Consider the following 15,749-nt stretch of genomic DNA (forward strand, 5'->3'; position numbering starts at 1 on the left):
CCTTGGCCTGCCTCTTTAGTTTCATGCCCCCTCTGTCTCCTCCAGGCCTGACTCACAAGCACTCTATGGCTTCCAGAGTCTGTCCAGGGCTCTCACCTCCTCCTGTGAGAGGCCTTCCTGCTCTGGATATTGGGATCTCATTAATACTTCTTGTTATCTTGTGCCTGAGCCCAAATGTCTCATCAAGGCTCAGCTCCAGGGAGACAGATGGGGATTTCTTCCAGCAGAGCCCAGCACTGGACAAGGGCTCCATAAATACTGGCATCCCCTTAGGGAACAGGAACCACATGGGTGTACAGAATCTCCATCTCTGCCTTTCAGAACAGCTTTGAGATTTGATAGAGTTTCTCTCACTTCTTGACACCACAGGACACTTTTTCTCTTGATCCAATCTTAATTCTCTCAACTGCCTCACCTGGCCCAGCTCTCAAACCCTGCTTTCTCATCTTGTCGTTAGCCCTCACCCTCTGCACAGACTTTGGAGCTCACAGGATAGGACCAAACCCTCTGACATAAGTCACCATAAACAGATGCACCTGCAAGGCTTGGTTTCTGTTCTGAGGTCCCCTGTGACCCTTTCATCCATTCCTGCCCACAGCAACATCCTGCTGTGGGCAGGACTTACCCACCTGCAGGAAACAGGTTCCAGGCTGGGTGCCCTCAGGCAGTGAGGCATTGTAGAAAGTCCTCTGGAACTGGGGCTCATTATCATTCACATCTTGCAGGGCCACACTGACTGTGGCGGAGGAGGCGAGAGGAGGCAAGCCCCCATCTGTGGCCACCACAATCAGCTGTGGCTGAGGTTCCAATTCATAGTCCAGCGAGGCAGCCGTGGTAATAATGCCTGATGTGGGGTCGATGGAGAACCAGCGGGTGTGAGCTCCAGGGGCCAGGCTATAGGTGACCTGACCATTAGTGCCCTGATCAGGATCCCGGGCTGTCACTCGCACCACAAAGCTGCCAGGCAGTGCAACTTCAGGAAGGGGCTCAGGTCGGTAGAGCTGACGGTCAAAGGTAGGTGCATTATCATTGACATCAGTGACATGCAGCACAAAGGTAGCCTCGGCCCGCAGTGGGGGTGAGCCTGAGTCTGTGGCAGTAACCCGCAAGTTATAGGCATCCCTCTCCTCCCGATCCAGCTGCCTAGCTACGCACACCAGGTAGATGACACTGTCCTGAGTGCTTAGGGCAAAATGGCCCTCTCCACCCTCCAGGGAAACGTTGACATGAGCAAAGTCACCATCATCTGGGTCTGACACAGAGATGCGAGCAACGAGCTGGCCAGGTGGGGCAGCCTCAGACACTCGTGGGGAGCCATCTGCACTCAGGAAGATGACAGTCATGGAGGGCTGATTGTCATTGGCATCTCGCACGTGCACAGTCACAAAGGCTGAGCCTAGCTCAGGGTGAGCCCCGCCATCCCGCGCCTGCACCACCAGTTCATGGACCCGCCGTTGCTCAAAGTCCAGTGGCCGCTCCAGCCGCAGCAGTCCCGTGTGTGCGTCAATGGAGAAGGGTCCATCACCCTCGCTCTGCCTCCGGTTGATCTCATAAGTCACAGCCCCATTGGCACCAGCATCGGCATCAGATGCATACACCTGCAAGACAGGACTGCCAGGGGCTAGGCTCTCAGACACCACAGCGTGATAGCGGCTCTGATTGAAAGCTGGGGCATGGTCATTGATGTCCAGCAGTGTCACATCCAGCAGGGCCTGGGCCCTCCTCGGGGGTGAACCGCCGTCATAGGCCTCCAGTTGCAGCATATAGTGTGAGCGGTTCTCTCGGTCCAGCTCCCCAGTAACTACCAGTTCTGGCACTGGGGCCCCATCTGGACCAGGACGTGTCTCCAGCTGGAAGGTCTCTCCAGCCCCATCACCAGATAGTGCATAGCCCTGGGTTCCTAGGCGGCCAGCATCTGCATCACGAGCAGGCTCCAGCGGGTAGCGGGTGCTAAGAGCTGTATGCTCAGGTATCTGCAGGGCAGCCCGAGCCTGCGGGAAGGCTGGAGCATGGTCATTGATGTCAGCCACTCGCACAGTAACTTCTACGGTGGCACCGTCAGGAGTCACTGCGGTGAATCGGTAGCGATCTCGCCGCTCACGATCCAAGACACGGGCTGTACGGACCACTCCACTGTGTTCATCGATGGCCAGGTCTGTGCCCACCCCGCTGCCCTCTTGGGCGGAGATGAAGTACATGGGAGGTGCTGCTGTGCCTGGTGGAAGCCCTGCACTGATGTCCCCAATCAATGTGCCTGCCGGTTGCTCCTCATCAATCTGTAGGTCCAAGCTCCCGGCCTGACCCCAGGCGCCTGACACTCTGGCTCCCAGCAGCAGCAGCAGCAGCAGTGGTAGCAGGGGGAGGTGCCTGGAGCTCTGCATGCCAGTGCAGGAAGGCGCAATGCCCCGCTCCTTCTGCATGACAGGGGCGATCCAGTTGTGACTTGGGCTCCAGCTCTGGGTCAGGCTCTGGGCCCAGCTTGATCTCAGGTTTTGGATCAGGTCCAGCTTGGGCCCTGGCTCCAGCTCAGGCTCCCTGACCTGGGAGAAAAGCAGAAGGAAAAAAGTCATGATTGGGGAGGTGGGGAACGGAATCAATGGTCCAGGGAGACTGGGACCTAAGCCACAGCAAGACTGAGGCATGCTCAGCCTGGCCGTAGGGCATTTGTGCTGTTGCACACCCATCTTGAGTCCAAGAAGTGCCTGTTTCAGAACTCCTCAGGACCCGCTCCAGTCTTTCCCTGGCAGCTTGCCATCCCACCCTAACCCCCCTCCCCCAGCAGACTGTTTTGTTCCTATTGTCCAGGTCTCAATGCCCTTGGACTCCCTTCCTTTCATCTCTGGACTTAAAAATATGGCCAATCCTTTCTTATTTTTCTTCTCATTCAGGACTAATACCTCAATAACCATGTGTTTTTGGTAACCTCACCTTCAATCATCACCTTTTGGAGACTTCTATCAGCATTTAAATATGTTGAAGACTTTCCTATTTTATTTTATTTAATCGATTGATTATTTTAGAGAGAGAAAGAGCACAAGCAGGGGAGAGGCACAGAGTGAGAGGCACAGAGAATCTTAAGCAGGCTGGAGCCTGATGCGGGGCTCAATCCCATGACCCTGGGATCATGCCCTGAACTGAAATCAAGAGTCGGACACTCAGCCGTGTGTTGTGCATTGTATAGGTTTGGACAAATGTATAATGTATATGTGTATAATGGACATATATAACAACATGCATTATAGTATTAATGCAGAGTAGTTTCACCACCCTAAAAATCCTCTTCATCCCTCCCTCCCTCCTTCCTTCCTACAGATTGTGTTTTTAGGGAGCTAACTTGCTTTAAGGGTGAAGGATGGATTAGATCAGTGTGTAGGTGATATATTCAAGAATTAACCCGCTATAAGCTTGGCACTGTGCTGGTCCCAAGGAAGAAAGAAAGAGCACGGTCTTGTTCCCAGGCAGGTCCCAGTCTAGATAGGGAGACACACTAGTAACTAGTGCTGTGTCAGATGGCATATGAGGTGCTGTGGAAGCCCAGAGGAAGGGGCCTTTGAAGAACCAGTGAGATTTGGCCAAATGGATCATACAGAATATGTGGCTGTGGATTCCAGGCCTACAGAGAGAGCTGTAGAACACCATATCCCTAACCTTCACCTCAAGCTGATTTTCTTCCTTCACTCTCCTTCCTGTGAACAGTACAACCACTCAGCAGCTCTTCTTGCTTCTTTGCTTTTTTTCAGTCTGATTTCTAGTTAGTCATCAACACCTGACCATCTCAATAAGATATGTCTCAAGTCTGCCCTTTCCTCTTGCTTTGCAGCTGCTGACCTAGTCTGAACACAGTCATCTGTCCTTTTGATTCCTACAGCAGCCCCTTACTTACTGCTCCCCCTGCCTCCTGGCTTGGACCTTTTGACCCATCTCCACCTGACCAGAGCTATCCATGCAGCTTTAACCAAATCACTCCTGAAGAGAGGCTTCCATGGGTTCCTCATTACTGACGGCAAAAAACTGCTGCTCCTCTCCAGAAAAAAAAATGCACATACACATACATGCAAACTGTGTCTGCAGTTTCGGGGAGTTCATAGGCAACCTCTAGCCTAAAAGATAAAGTACAGTGTCCTTAATATATAGCTTCCTGATCTGAGCCTGCCACCTCTCCAGTGCGCCCTACCTTTACTTTCTTCCACCACACCCTGCATCCCAACACTAAAGCCATCCCCACTCTTCGCCCTGTATGCACAGCTCTCTCGTCTTGTGATATCCTTTAAAAGTCCTCTCCAAGTGGCCATCTCCTATTCAGTCTTCAAGATCCAATTCCAATGTCCTGTCTTCTGTGGAATCTTCTATGACGTCTCTCTCCCCCTACCTGCAGAGCCCATCGTACCATCAGAGCCTCTGGGCTCTCACTGCTCTAGGTGCACACTGGCAATAAACTGCATAGCAGCCCTGAATTACAGGCTCCTTGAGGGCAGCAACTTCAGGGTCTTAGTTGGACTCTGTCCAGCATAGTTGAGCAGGCAATCAATGCTGAGTGCAAGGTCAGAGCCTTATAATTCTACACCACCACACTCATGTGCTGACACAGCATGTCCATGGACATGCCAACTCAGATGACATACACAAACACACGTGAGCCTGTGCCCCTGAGGCACCAAGGTCAGTCCTGTGGCTACAGAAGTGTGTCCTCAGGTTTTTATGTATTAGCTCTGCTTTAGGACTTCCTGTCCTCCCAAGGGAGTTTCTGACCTCTCACTTACACTTCCATTCCCCATCCCTCCCACCTGTGTGAGGCAATAAAAACAGTAGGGATTCTGAAGTTTGAGTTATTTTCCTAATCCAGATGATTCTGTGAGAATTAGAGGCAATGGAAGCAAGGAGCTCAGAGCCGGGCATCTGGAAGCTGCTTTCTCAGCACCTCTCAACACCATCTCTGATGGATCCCTTCATCCTGGCTTCAGAGTTCTGGGCTGCTCTGTGTGCACTCTCCTTGGGGACTCAAGTCTGAGGAGCTCATGGAACTGCCACATTGGATAATAGGTCGGAGGAATTCAGAAAAAGGAAGTGAGTGAACATAGGTCTGACTCAGAGAGCGGAGAGGGTGAGTGCACAGGGTTGGCCCAGGGGCCCAGGTCAGGGATCTGGGCCTAGAGACTGGGTTAGGGATCAAGGGTTAAGAGTTGGTTGTATTTATTTAATCAGTCAGTGGAGAGAAAGCAGTTATGGTGGATGGGGAGAGAAGATAATGGACAGTGAGGCCGATGTATTTATTACTGTATTGTAATTCTCTGTCTCCCCACCCAGAGACAGGATGTCAGCTATGTGAGAGGCTAGGATTGTATCTTATTCACCGTTGTGTGTAGCACGGAGCATGGTACATAGTTTGTGATCAATATGTTTTCTGAATGAAAGGATGTATGAGTGGTATGAGATAAAAGCTCAGGTGAATCATCAGCCTTGAAAGAGGAGGCATTCAGGCCCAGGCACTTGCCCCTTATCCTAACCTGTATAACCTGGGTTCCTGTCCATTGCAAACACACCCAGTATAATCTCACAATGGGCACAGAAAGGTGCATACTCACAGTCACAGACCCATGTACAGCCAGCTACACAGACTCACATACAGATAGGCACGTTCAACACACTCATACATATTTGGACAGGGGCTACGTTGACATATACACAGCCAGTGCACATATGCAGATACACCCCCCCTCACAGAGAAGCGTGTTTTTACACACACAGATGGGCATATTCATTCCCATGGAACCTACCCCCGCCCACATACACATGCAGGCATACAAAGACACATACAGGCCTGCTTTTGTACACACAGAAAGACACTTTCTTTCCAGCCTCACACGGGCAGGCATGTTTGCATGATATCCCCCCACAATATACACACGGACACATTCACATACACATCCCAACCAGGTACACAGACAGGCACACTTTCACGTGTGCAGACACACCGGCAGGCATGCACGCATACACTCGCAGACCCACCCACACACAGGCATGCTCTCGCACATGCTGCCGGGGCACTCGTGGTCAGCTCTGTGGCTGCAGCTGTGACCTTTAGGTCCCTGGGGCCTCTGTCTGGACTGTGCCTCATCACTTCCTGCTCCAGGACTTCCAGTTCCAAACTCGCACTCCAGACTCTCTCCAGAGACTGTCTCATCCTGTCTCCAACTCTCCTCTCAGCACCATCTCCCCATCTGTCCGGTGCTTTTCAGTGCCTCTTCCCCAGGACTGGCTCCTCCTCCCTGTTCCTGTCTCTTTCCTTCTCCAGGTCTGTCCTGTCCCTTCCCCCAGATCTGGCCTCAGTAGTCCACCTGTCTCCTGCCCAGACCTGTCTTCTTTCTTCCCCCAGATCGGTCACTTGTCCTCTCCCACCAAGTTCTGCCTTGCTGCATGCCCTCAGTGTCTTGGTCCTGTTGCTCTGTCCTCTGGCTCCATCCCACTCTCCCTCTCTAGCCCCACATCTGGGCCTCTGGAACCACAGCTGGTTCTCATTAGGAGGGGGAGGGGCGAGGCTGTTCATTGGGGCCTGCGATGTGATGTCAATCCTCCCCCCCACCACAGCCTGTGTGTCTACAGGACCTGGGAGCAGGGGGAACATGGGAGAGGAAAGAGAGGTGGGTTGGGGGAGGAGTAGGGGGACCATAAAGGAAGGGGGTGCTCCAGAAGGAAGTAGAGGAGTGGCCGAGGTACCGAAGGGAAGCAGGCTGGGGGAGCTGGCACCGCCCAGGCCTCCTCCCTCAACTTCCTGTCCTAGGGCCAGGGAGGGGCAGGGACCAGAAAGACAACAGAGTGAGGGGGGGACTAGAAAGGCAGATTGGCGTAGAAATCATGGAGGAAGAGAGTAACCTTGGTGAGCAAAGGGAGGGCTAGGCATAACGGGGACAGGAAGGGATGTGAGAATGCTGGTGGGGATGGCTGGGGCAAGACTGAGAGAAAGTAAGCCAGTGTGACAAAGGAGAGAGCACATGTGGCAAAGGGCAAAGGAGAGGGCGAGTGCAGTTACTACAGAGGGGGGAGCTAAGTCAGAGTGGACACAGCTAGCCTGGAGAGGTGGGGGAGGTAAACAGAGGTGGGAGACAGAGCTGTGTTGGAGGGCAGAGAGGAGAGGAGGGTGAGGAAGGGAGGAAGGAGAAGGTTGACAAACTGGCTTCCCAGGATATCCCTGAGAAAACTCATGGGAGGGTTGTGTTCCTCCTGAGGACTGGTTCCTGGGAGCCACTTCAGAGAGGCTGGGGACAGACACAAGCAGAGGAAAAGTCCCTTTTCTGAACTTTAATGGTGTGCTGGGCTCTATGCCAGGTAGTTCACAGACATACCCCCATTTAATCAAAACAACCCTGTGAGGAAGGTGTCCTGCCTTCCTCAGTGTGAAACAACTTTTCTGAGTTAACACAGCCCCAATTTGATCTCAAGACTATGCACTCCATGCTGCCTAGGATGCAGAGAGAAGGGAAAGATGAAGAAAGGAAGAAATGGCAGGGGAGCTGAAGGGAGGGAGTGCGGGCAAGACAATGGAGGCCTGAAGAAGAGAACATATGGGAGGAGAGAGACCAGGTATGAGGTGTCTGTGACAGCCCAGGTCAGTAGCAGAAGACACAGATAACGGAGGTGAAGTTGGTTAAAACTTGGCCACTGATGCGTCAGGAAGGGTGAGGGAATGGAAGGGTCTAGACTGATCCCAGGGTTCTGGCCTGGTTACTAAAGTGGTGCCATTAGGATACCACCGAGGAGAAGCCATTTTTCAGGTGCCCATTGGGATCCCCACATGGTGATGTCCCAGACACAATTGGATTTGCAGGTCTGGAGGAGAGAGGTCTGGGTTGGAGACAGGGATTTGGACAAATCAGGGGTAGGTGAAAACCATGGGCTTGGAGACCCATCAGCTAGGATGTGCAGAGGAAGAAGAGGGTCTAGCATAGAACCCTGAGGAGTAGTCATATTTAAGGGGCAGACTGAGGAGACCTTTATTCTTCTCAGAGAAGAAGAAGAGGAGGCAGTATCACAGAAGTTAAGGGAGGAAATATTTCAACAAGAAGGGAGGGATCAATAGTGTCCAGGGCTGCTGAGACTTCATGCAAGACGAGGGCTGAGAAGTGGCCATTGATTTTATCAGTAAGGAATTCACTAGAGATCTGGAGAGAATAGTTTCAGGAGAGTCTGAAGGGTGCAAGCCTCCTGCAGTGGGAAATGATAAAGAATAAATCAACTAAACAACTCAACAACACAGCATAGATTGATTCATCAATACACACTGCACTTCTACGATAGGGAGGCAATATATCACAGTAGGGCAGGACAGGATAGTGGTGAAAACGTGGACTCTGGGGCCAAACCAAATGTTTTTTGCCCAGCTTCACACTTACTAGCTTTGTGACCCTGGGAAAGCCACTCAATTTCTCTGAGCTTCCAGTTCTTCATTTATAAAGTAGAGACAATAATAGCACTTCCTACACTGTGTTTGCTGTTAGAACAGTGTCTGGCACACAGTATGTGTTTTGTAAGTGCCCAAGCATAATTAAGAAGATTGGCTCTGCTGTGAGACAGACTTCAGTGCAAATTCTGACTCTGCCACTTACAGTGTAGTCCTGGGTGAATTGTTCAACCTTTCTTAGTTTCCTCCTTGGTAATGAGGGGATTAAAGTGTCCATTTTATATGGTTGACACAAGAGTTAAATGAAAGAATGTAACCAAAAACTTAGCACATCGTCTGGCATACAGTGAAGGCTGAATAAATATCAGCTGCTCTTGTGTGCCAGACACACACGACAACTCTGGGATAAGTGTTATTTCACAGATGAGGAAACTGAGGGTCAGAGTGGGTGGCAGAGAGATGTGGAACACAGCTCTGATGGACTCCAAAGTTAGTGTTTCGTTACCTTATATTGCTTCTCTGCTGGAAGGCTTGGAATGCTCTAATGAAGGGCAAGGCAACACAACAGGGAAGGAGAACAAGCAGAATTCTGCTATAAGAGAATAATTCTTACAGGGTGCACAAGGTGGGTTAGAGGAGGAGATCTGTGATGAGGAAATGCCAGTCCAAGTAGAGGGTCAGGTGGGCATGGAGTCAGGTGGTGAGACAGGAGAAGGGGCCAGAGGATGCTTGGAGGTCTCTAGAAGACAAAGAAAAAATGGGGAGAAGCTGGCCCAGGGCATGCATGTGAAATGATTCATTAATAGATTTATTCAACAAATATCTATTGAAGACCTACAACGGGCCAACCATCATCCTAAGCAGTAGAGATATAGCAGTGACTTGGACAGACAGAGTCCCTGCCTTCATGGTGTCCACAGGTAGGGAGACATGATCTGGGACAGGCATGGCAGGGTGAGAGGGCAAGGGCTGGTGGTGATGGGCAGCAAGGGATGACCCTGATAGTCTGGGTTGCAGAGGAGGCCAGTGAGGCTGGAGCAAGAAAAGAAGGTGAAAACAACCCAGAGATGTCAAGAGGAAAGAACAAGTTTAGGGAAGTGAGAGGTTGAGGGTCAGGGGAACACAGTAGAAGAACTGAGATGTTGGAAGTAAACTAAGTTAACCGTTCAACACTTACCAGTTGTTTTCTTTCTAAATTCTCAAGCAACTCTCTGAATGTTGCCTCCATTTTCACCTGAGGAAAGGGGAGCTCAGAGAAGCTAAGGTGGTAAATGGTGGGGCTGGAAGGTCAGCTCTACTCAACCCACAAAGGACACAGTCCTTGGCAACACACATCCACAAGGAATAACTTCACAGCCGTCACATCCCCCCGGAAGCACTCAGAACCAACCCACACCCACACCCTCTCCTTCCTCCCTTTCCTTCTTCTCCTCCTCCTTCCTCACCAACCAAATGGGAGATGCAGTCTAGCTCCTTCCATGAGCAGCCTAGAGAGACAAACATAAACAAGGACATTCTAGTGTGCCAAGTGAACACAGAGGGGCATCCTGACCCAGGCTTGGGGGTTCCAAGCAGACCAGTGGGAGGAGGTACCCTCTCACCAGTGGACATAGGAACTGAGTAGTAGTCCCTCCCAAGTGTCAGTAGTTGAAAATGCCTGGGAGTCAGAGGGTTACCGAGGAAACATGGACTGTAGAGCTGAAGTAAGGGGCAGGCAGAGGGAAGCCAGGAAGAAAATAGGATCCAGCAGCATGAACTCCTGGGAGGGGCTTTTGCTTGCAGGTCTCAGGGCATCAGAGAGTCCAGTTGCTTCTGTTACCACAGGAAGGATAGGGAATAGGAAGAGGGCACACACAGGTGTCTGGGCACCTGATATGGGGAGGGGCAGGGCCAAGGGTGCCAGGATTTGGGAGGACCCACAGTGGGGGTGTGTGAGGGGTGGTGGAGGGAGGAGCAGCCTATGGCACCTCCCAGGAAGGGGGCTTGCTGGAGTGGAGCAGATGGTGGGCACTATCGTGCCTTGTGGCCTGATGGCAGGTCACAGCTTCCTCATCTTCCTCTCCTTACAGGAACCCCAATAGGCACCTGGAGCAATATATTTGTATCTGCAAATTTCTGGTGCTTCTTAAATATTTGCCAACTGAATGAAAGAGAAATCAAGTACAGAGAGGGAGAGGAAGAAGATCCAGGAAAAGAGAAGCCCATGTGAAGGGCAGAGAGGAGGAGAACATAGGGTGAGGAAGGACAGTTTGTGGGGGAGAGGAGTGGCAATGTCTCCAGTGGGACAAGTGGGTACGTGTGGAAATGTCTCGATTGTGTGGGCAGCTGAGACCAGATGTCAATCTTCTAAAGAGTGAATGAGGATGAGGTATACGCAGTAAGCGGCTTCATTTATTCATGCATTTGTTCATTGCCATTAATGTGAATGTGAAGGGTCCCAGGGAGATGAAAATATATAATATGCAACCCTGCCATCAAGAGGCCCCAGCCCAGTCAGAGAGACAGAACAGGGAAGAGGCAATGACAACAGTCAGACAAGAGGATCCCAAGCCTGCACAGTAAAGTCAGGAAAGGTGGGGTTTGAGACTAGATCTGAGGATGGGAAGGGGCTAGCCATAAGAAGAGGGGAGTAAAGGGCTTTTAGGGCAGAGAACAGTATGTGCAAAGGGCCAGAAGCTTGGCAGAGTGCCATGTCTTTGAGGAACTACAAGGAATTCAATATGGCTAGAACCTGGAATGTGAGGAAGGTAGGGAAATGACACAGATGATGAGACTGGGAAGGCCGAGGGGAGTCAGATCGTGAGGGATCTCATGAGCCTCATTAAAGTGGAGAATTCACCCAAGATAATGGAAAAACATTGCAGAATACTGAGCAGGGAGTGCACGGCAGGATTTGCACTTTAGAGAGATCCCTCTTGCTGCATTGAAAAGAATGGCCTGGAAGAGGAAGAGTAGAAGTCTAGGGAGACAAGTTAGGAGGCTCTTGTAGTAATTTTTGTGAACAGACAATGAGGTGAGGGCAGTAGCTGAAGCCATGGAGCAAAGGGGATGGGATGCCAGAGAGCGCTGGAAAGGAGGTAGGACCAGCAGGTTCCAGTGACTTTCTGGGTTGGAGAAAGACAGATGGCAAAGGCAAGGCATTGGCTGAAGTTGACTTCTGGATGTGTAGCTTGATAACTCAGTGCAGACAGTGGTGGTGGGGGGAAGGAATGATGAGTTCAGGTTTGGACATTTAGGTGCTTCTGAGCTGTATAGCAAAGACCAGGTAGGAAGTAGATATGGAGGTCTGGAGGTCAGAAGAGAGGTCCGGAAAAAGTAGACATTTGGGAGTCATCAGCCTATAGAGATGATAATTAAAGCCCTGGAAATGAATGAGATGGATCACCTAGAGGAGTGTATACAGTGAGACAATAAGAAGGTCCAAACCAGAACCCTAAGGAACAGTAACATTTAGGGGCTCTCCAAAGCAGACTGAGAAGGAACAGCAAGGAGGAGCTCGGGAGAGAGATTCATGGACCCCATCATATTGTAATCATCTGTTTATCTGCCTGGCTCTTCCACTGAGGTTTAAACTTCCTGAGTGTATGAATAGTGTCTTCTCTCATAATATTCCCATCACCTGGCATTGTGGTTGGCACTTGAGACCTCACTAAATGTGGACAGAATAAAATGGTGGCTCAGAAGCCATAAGACAAGAATGACTCAAAGAGAAAAGAATGGTCAACAATGTCAGACCACGCCAAGGGGTCAGGCAGTTGAGGACTTTTGAAAAGAACCTCTAGATTTGGCAGATGAGAGGTCACTTTCTCTTAGGGAGAGCCATGACCCTGGAGGGGCAAGAGTAAAGGGGAAGTGAGGAAGTGGGAACAGCTCCATGCAGAAGACCCTTTCACAGTGAAGCAACATGAGAGGGTCTCTTAGCTCATTGGGGACTACAGGCTTAAGGGAGGCACAGGAGACTGGAGGCTCTGTGTATGCTCGCAGGAGGAATGGGTACAAAGGGAGAAACTGGAGAATGAATAAGACACAGGATAATTAGGGGAGTGATGTCCCCATGGAGGCAGGAGGGGATGGGTGAAGTAGTCTTAAACAGAAGAGACACCTCTTCATAGGAAAAAAAAAAAAAAAAAAAGAAAAGATTGAGGGGAATGCAGATAAAATTTGAGGGTGGAGGCAGAAGGCTGAGGAAATTCAAATTGGATGGCCTCACTTTTCTCAGTGAGTGAACAGACCAGATTGTCTACTCTTACTGCCTCCCTCCCCTTCACCTCTACATCCATCCCACCGCTGAGCCCTGCTGACCCTGCTGCCTACACAACTCTTGAAACCATCTACTTTCTCCCTCTCTGCTGCTACCATTCCAGTTCAGGCCAGTGTCCTCCTCTCCTGCTTCCTGCAACAGCCAACGATCCTCCTTTACAGATCCCTCCCTTCAGTCTCCACGCTGTCAGACTTGGTAGTTCTAAACCAGATCTAATCATATCACACTGTAGCTTCAAAACATTAGGAGACTTTCCATTATTTTGGGGTTAGATAATCTTTTTCCTGTGACCTACAAGAACCACATGATCTGACTAGCTGTCTCTCCACCTCTCCCAGACTTTCTCACCTCTCCTCACAACATACTATTAGTGCCAGGCTCACTGGATTGCTTTACCTCTTGGACATAAAATACTTCTTGCAAGTGGGCTTTTCCATGTTTGCTCCCATGGTTTTGAATATTTTCCACCCAGTCTACCTCATCTCCACCTCTCCTTTGCTTGGCTGACTCCCTATTTATCCATTGAGCTTAAGCTTAAACGTCATTTCCTCCAGAAAGCCTCTTCTGACATCCCTATATTCTCTCAGCTTTCCTTGCTGTGTGCTACCGTGGCACAGCACTCACCAGATAGCCTGTAAGCTCCGTGAGGGCAACGACCATGTCCATTTCATTCACCCTTGTAATGCCACACCAACCACACTGCCTGGCACAGGGCAGGTACTTAATATGGGTTTGCTGAATGAATAAACCAGTGGATTGACTAATCTGAAAACAATGGGCTGAGGGATGTGAGGTTAAGGGGTATGAAGAAAATAGAAAAAATTTCCTTTACTTATTTATGGAGGGCCAGTTGAGGGTGGAATTTATAGAAGCATGAATTTATAGAAGCATTACTTGGTGTGGTTGAGAATTTGGGTTGAGACTTTGTGGGATGGGTGGGCTCAAGGACAATGAGACAAAGAGTGGCCAAGGAGTGTCTGAAGGAATAGTCCCGGGTGTGTATACTGGAAGGAAAGCACAAAGCCAGAAAGGGGCAGATGAGGAAAAAGCAAAGAGGTCAAGGGCAAGAGGCCATTATGAGGTTGAAGAGTAAGTATAATGGGAGTGAGGGCATCTGAGAGCTGGAAGGACACAGGAGGCTGTGCGCAGAGAGTGGAAAGGAGGGGTTTACAATGTTAGAGATGGACCAGTTCTACAAAGTGGTCCCGGGAGGGAAGAAGGAGATAACAGGAGCTAAGGAGCTCAAGAAGCTGTGAGGCTGGGGTATTAGAAGGACACTTCAAATCAAGGCAGGCTATAGGATGAAGGGAAGACTGATCCAGGTCCCCAGTTTTCAGGGAACAAGACGTTGAGCCTAGGGGTCTATGGAGGAGGAGTGAGAGCATCGTAAGTTAATGGGAGCTTGTTTAGCAATTGGGACAGCTCACTCCTGGTATATTCATGTCACCAAAAAGCAGGGGTTGTTCCAGTGGGTGTGTGGTAAGGGCCATTGCAACACAGCGTCCTGTCAGTGTCAGGACTCTGGAACACCTGCTATGTACAGGCAGCTCTGATGAAGTATAACCTAGATGATGGGTTGGCTGTGACTGTTTCCAGTGGATGTGCATGGCTGTGACAGTGTCTACAAGGAGATGTTGGCAGTAATAGTGTGTCTCCCATGGTACGTGTTGGCCTTGACCATGATCTTGTGGGGATGTGTTGGCTGCACCAATTCTCTTGTGGGTGTGTGTTGTCCTGAGAGCATCATCTGCGTGTGTGTTGGCTCTGACAGTACTTCCTGGGGGTATGTGATGGCTGTGAAGGTATCTCTGGTGGGTGTGTGTTGCCTAGGATTGTGTCCCTTGTGGGTTGAGTAGGGCTATGACTGTGTCCCCTGTGGGTATTTGGGGAGTTGACATAAGTAACAATATTTTTCTGGCCTATGACCCCATGGCTGCAGGCCCAACCCACACCACACTGACTTCATTGTGCTTCTAGACCTCCCTCTCCCCACCCCCTCCACGTGGGACCAGGCCTGTGGTGACCTCCGTCTGTCTCCTGAACAAGATTCTCATCTAAGCATCCTGGACACAAACTCAGAGCACCAGCCTGGATGCCCCACTTCCACTCCAGGCTTTGCCTGTTTCTCCTCTGTTTCTCTTTACTTCTCCCCCTTAGTTTCTTTGTCTCTGTCTCAGTTTGTCTCTGTCACACACCCATCCTCCACATTCTGACACATGGCTTCCAAAGAGGCAGGCAACACACACACACACACACACACACACACACACACACACACACACACCCTTACTGGGACTTGCTCACCATGACACACACTCATTCTGACCCACACACCCTCGGAGTGACACGCACATACACACACAACACACGGACACACAACCTCCCAGTGACACGCACTGACTCACACTCCGCGGATGCACTCACACTCGGAGTAGCACACACACACCCTGCTCGCACCCCGCACCCACACCCCTCTCACACTCTCACGCCGCACACCCGACTCGATGTCACACACACAAAGACCCCCAGGCCCTGCCCCCACGCTCACGTTCACGCTCGCCCTCGTCCCGCAGGCCCAGGCCCCCCCTCCCCCATTGTCTCCGGCTCAGAACAAAGCCCCCGGCTGCACCGCCGCCGCCGCCGCCCGGGAGAGGCCGGAGGGCCGGGCGGGCGCGGCCGGACGGGCCGGGCGGGCGCGGGCACTGACCTCCGCGCGGCGCGGGCTCCCTCGCCCGGTCCTGGGGCGCCGTCCGGCCGCGGTCAGCCCCCCGGGCAGCGCCCGCCCGCGCGGGGCCTGGGGCCGCGCATCGTCCCCCGCCGCTGTCTCCGGGCCCGCGATCAGCTCCGGGCAGCCAGCCGTCGGTCCGTGCGCCCCTGGCCGTCGGTCCGTCCTTCCCTTCGCCGCCGCCGCCGCCGCCGCCGCCGCCGCCGCCGGGGCGCCGCCTCCTCCACAGCCGCCCCGCGGAGGATGCGAGATTCGCCGCCGCGGCCCCGCGCCCCCTCCCCTCCCCTCCCCCGCCCTCCGCGCGGTAACCCGAGCCCCCGCCCCTCCGCCCGCGGAGCCCCCGCCCCCACCCGCGCTCCGCGCCGCGG

At 51.8% G+C, this 15,749-nt stretch overlaps 1 protein-coding gene across 1 annotated transcript in view; it reads right to left on the reverse strand.

Moving 5' to 3' along the window:
• DCHS1 (dachsous cadherin-related 1) overlaps positions 1-15,409 on the reverse strand; it is a 33,761-nt gene extending 18,352 nt beyond the window's left edge. The window contains exons 1-2 of the mRNA XM_042957504.1: positions 15,364-15,409; positions 630-2,540 (exon numbers count right to left, since the gene is read on the reverse strand). Of these exons, the coding sequence (XP_042813438.1) occupies positions 630-2,420 (1,791 nt within the window). The 5' untranslated portion in view covers positions 2,421-2,540; positions 15,364-15,409. The remainder of the gene's footprint in view (positions 1-629; positions 2,541-15,363) is intronic.
• Positions 15,410-15,749: the final 340 nt, after the last annotated feature.

The sequence above is a fragment of the Panthera tigris genome, chromosome D1 (assembly GCF_018350195.1).
Source record: "Panthera tigris isolate Pti1 chromosome D1, P.tigris_Pti1_mat1.1, whole genome shotgun sequence".
In the NCBI taxonomy this organism is placed as follows: Eukaryota; Metazoa; Chordata; class Mammalia; order Carnivora; family Felidae; genus Panthera; species Panthera tigris.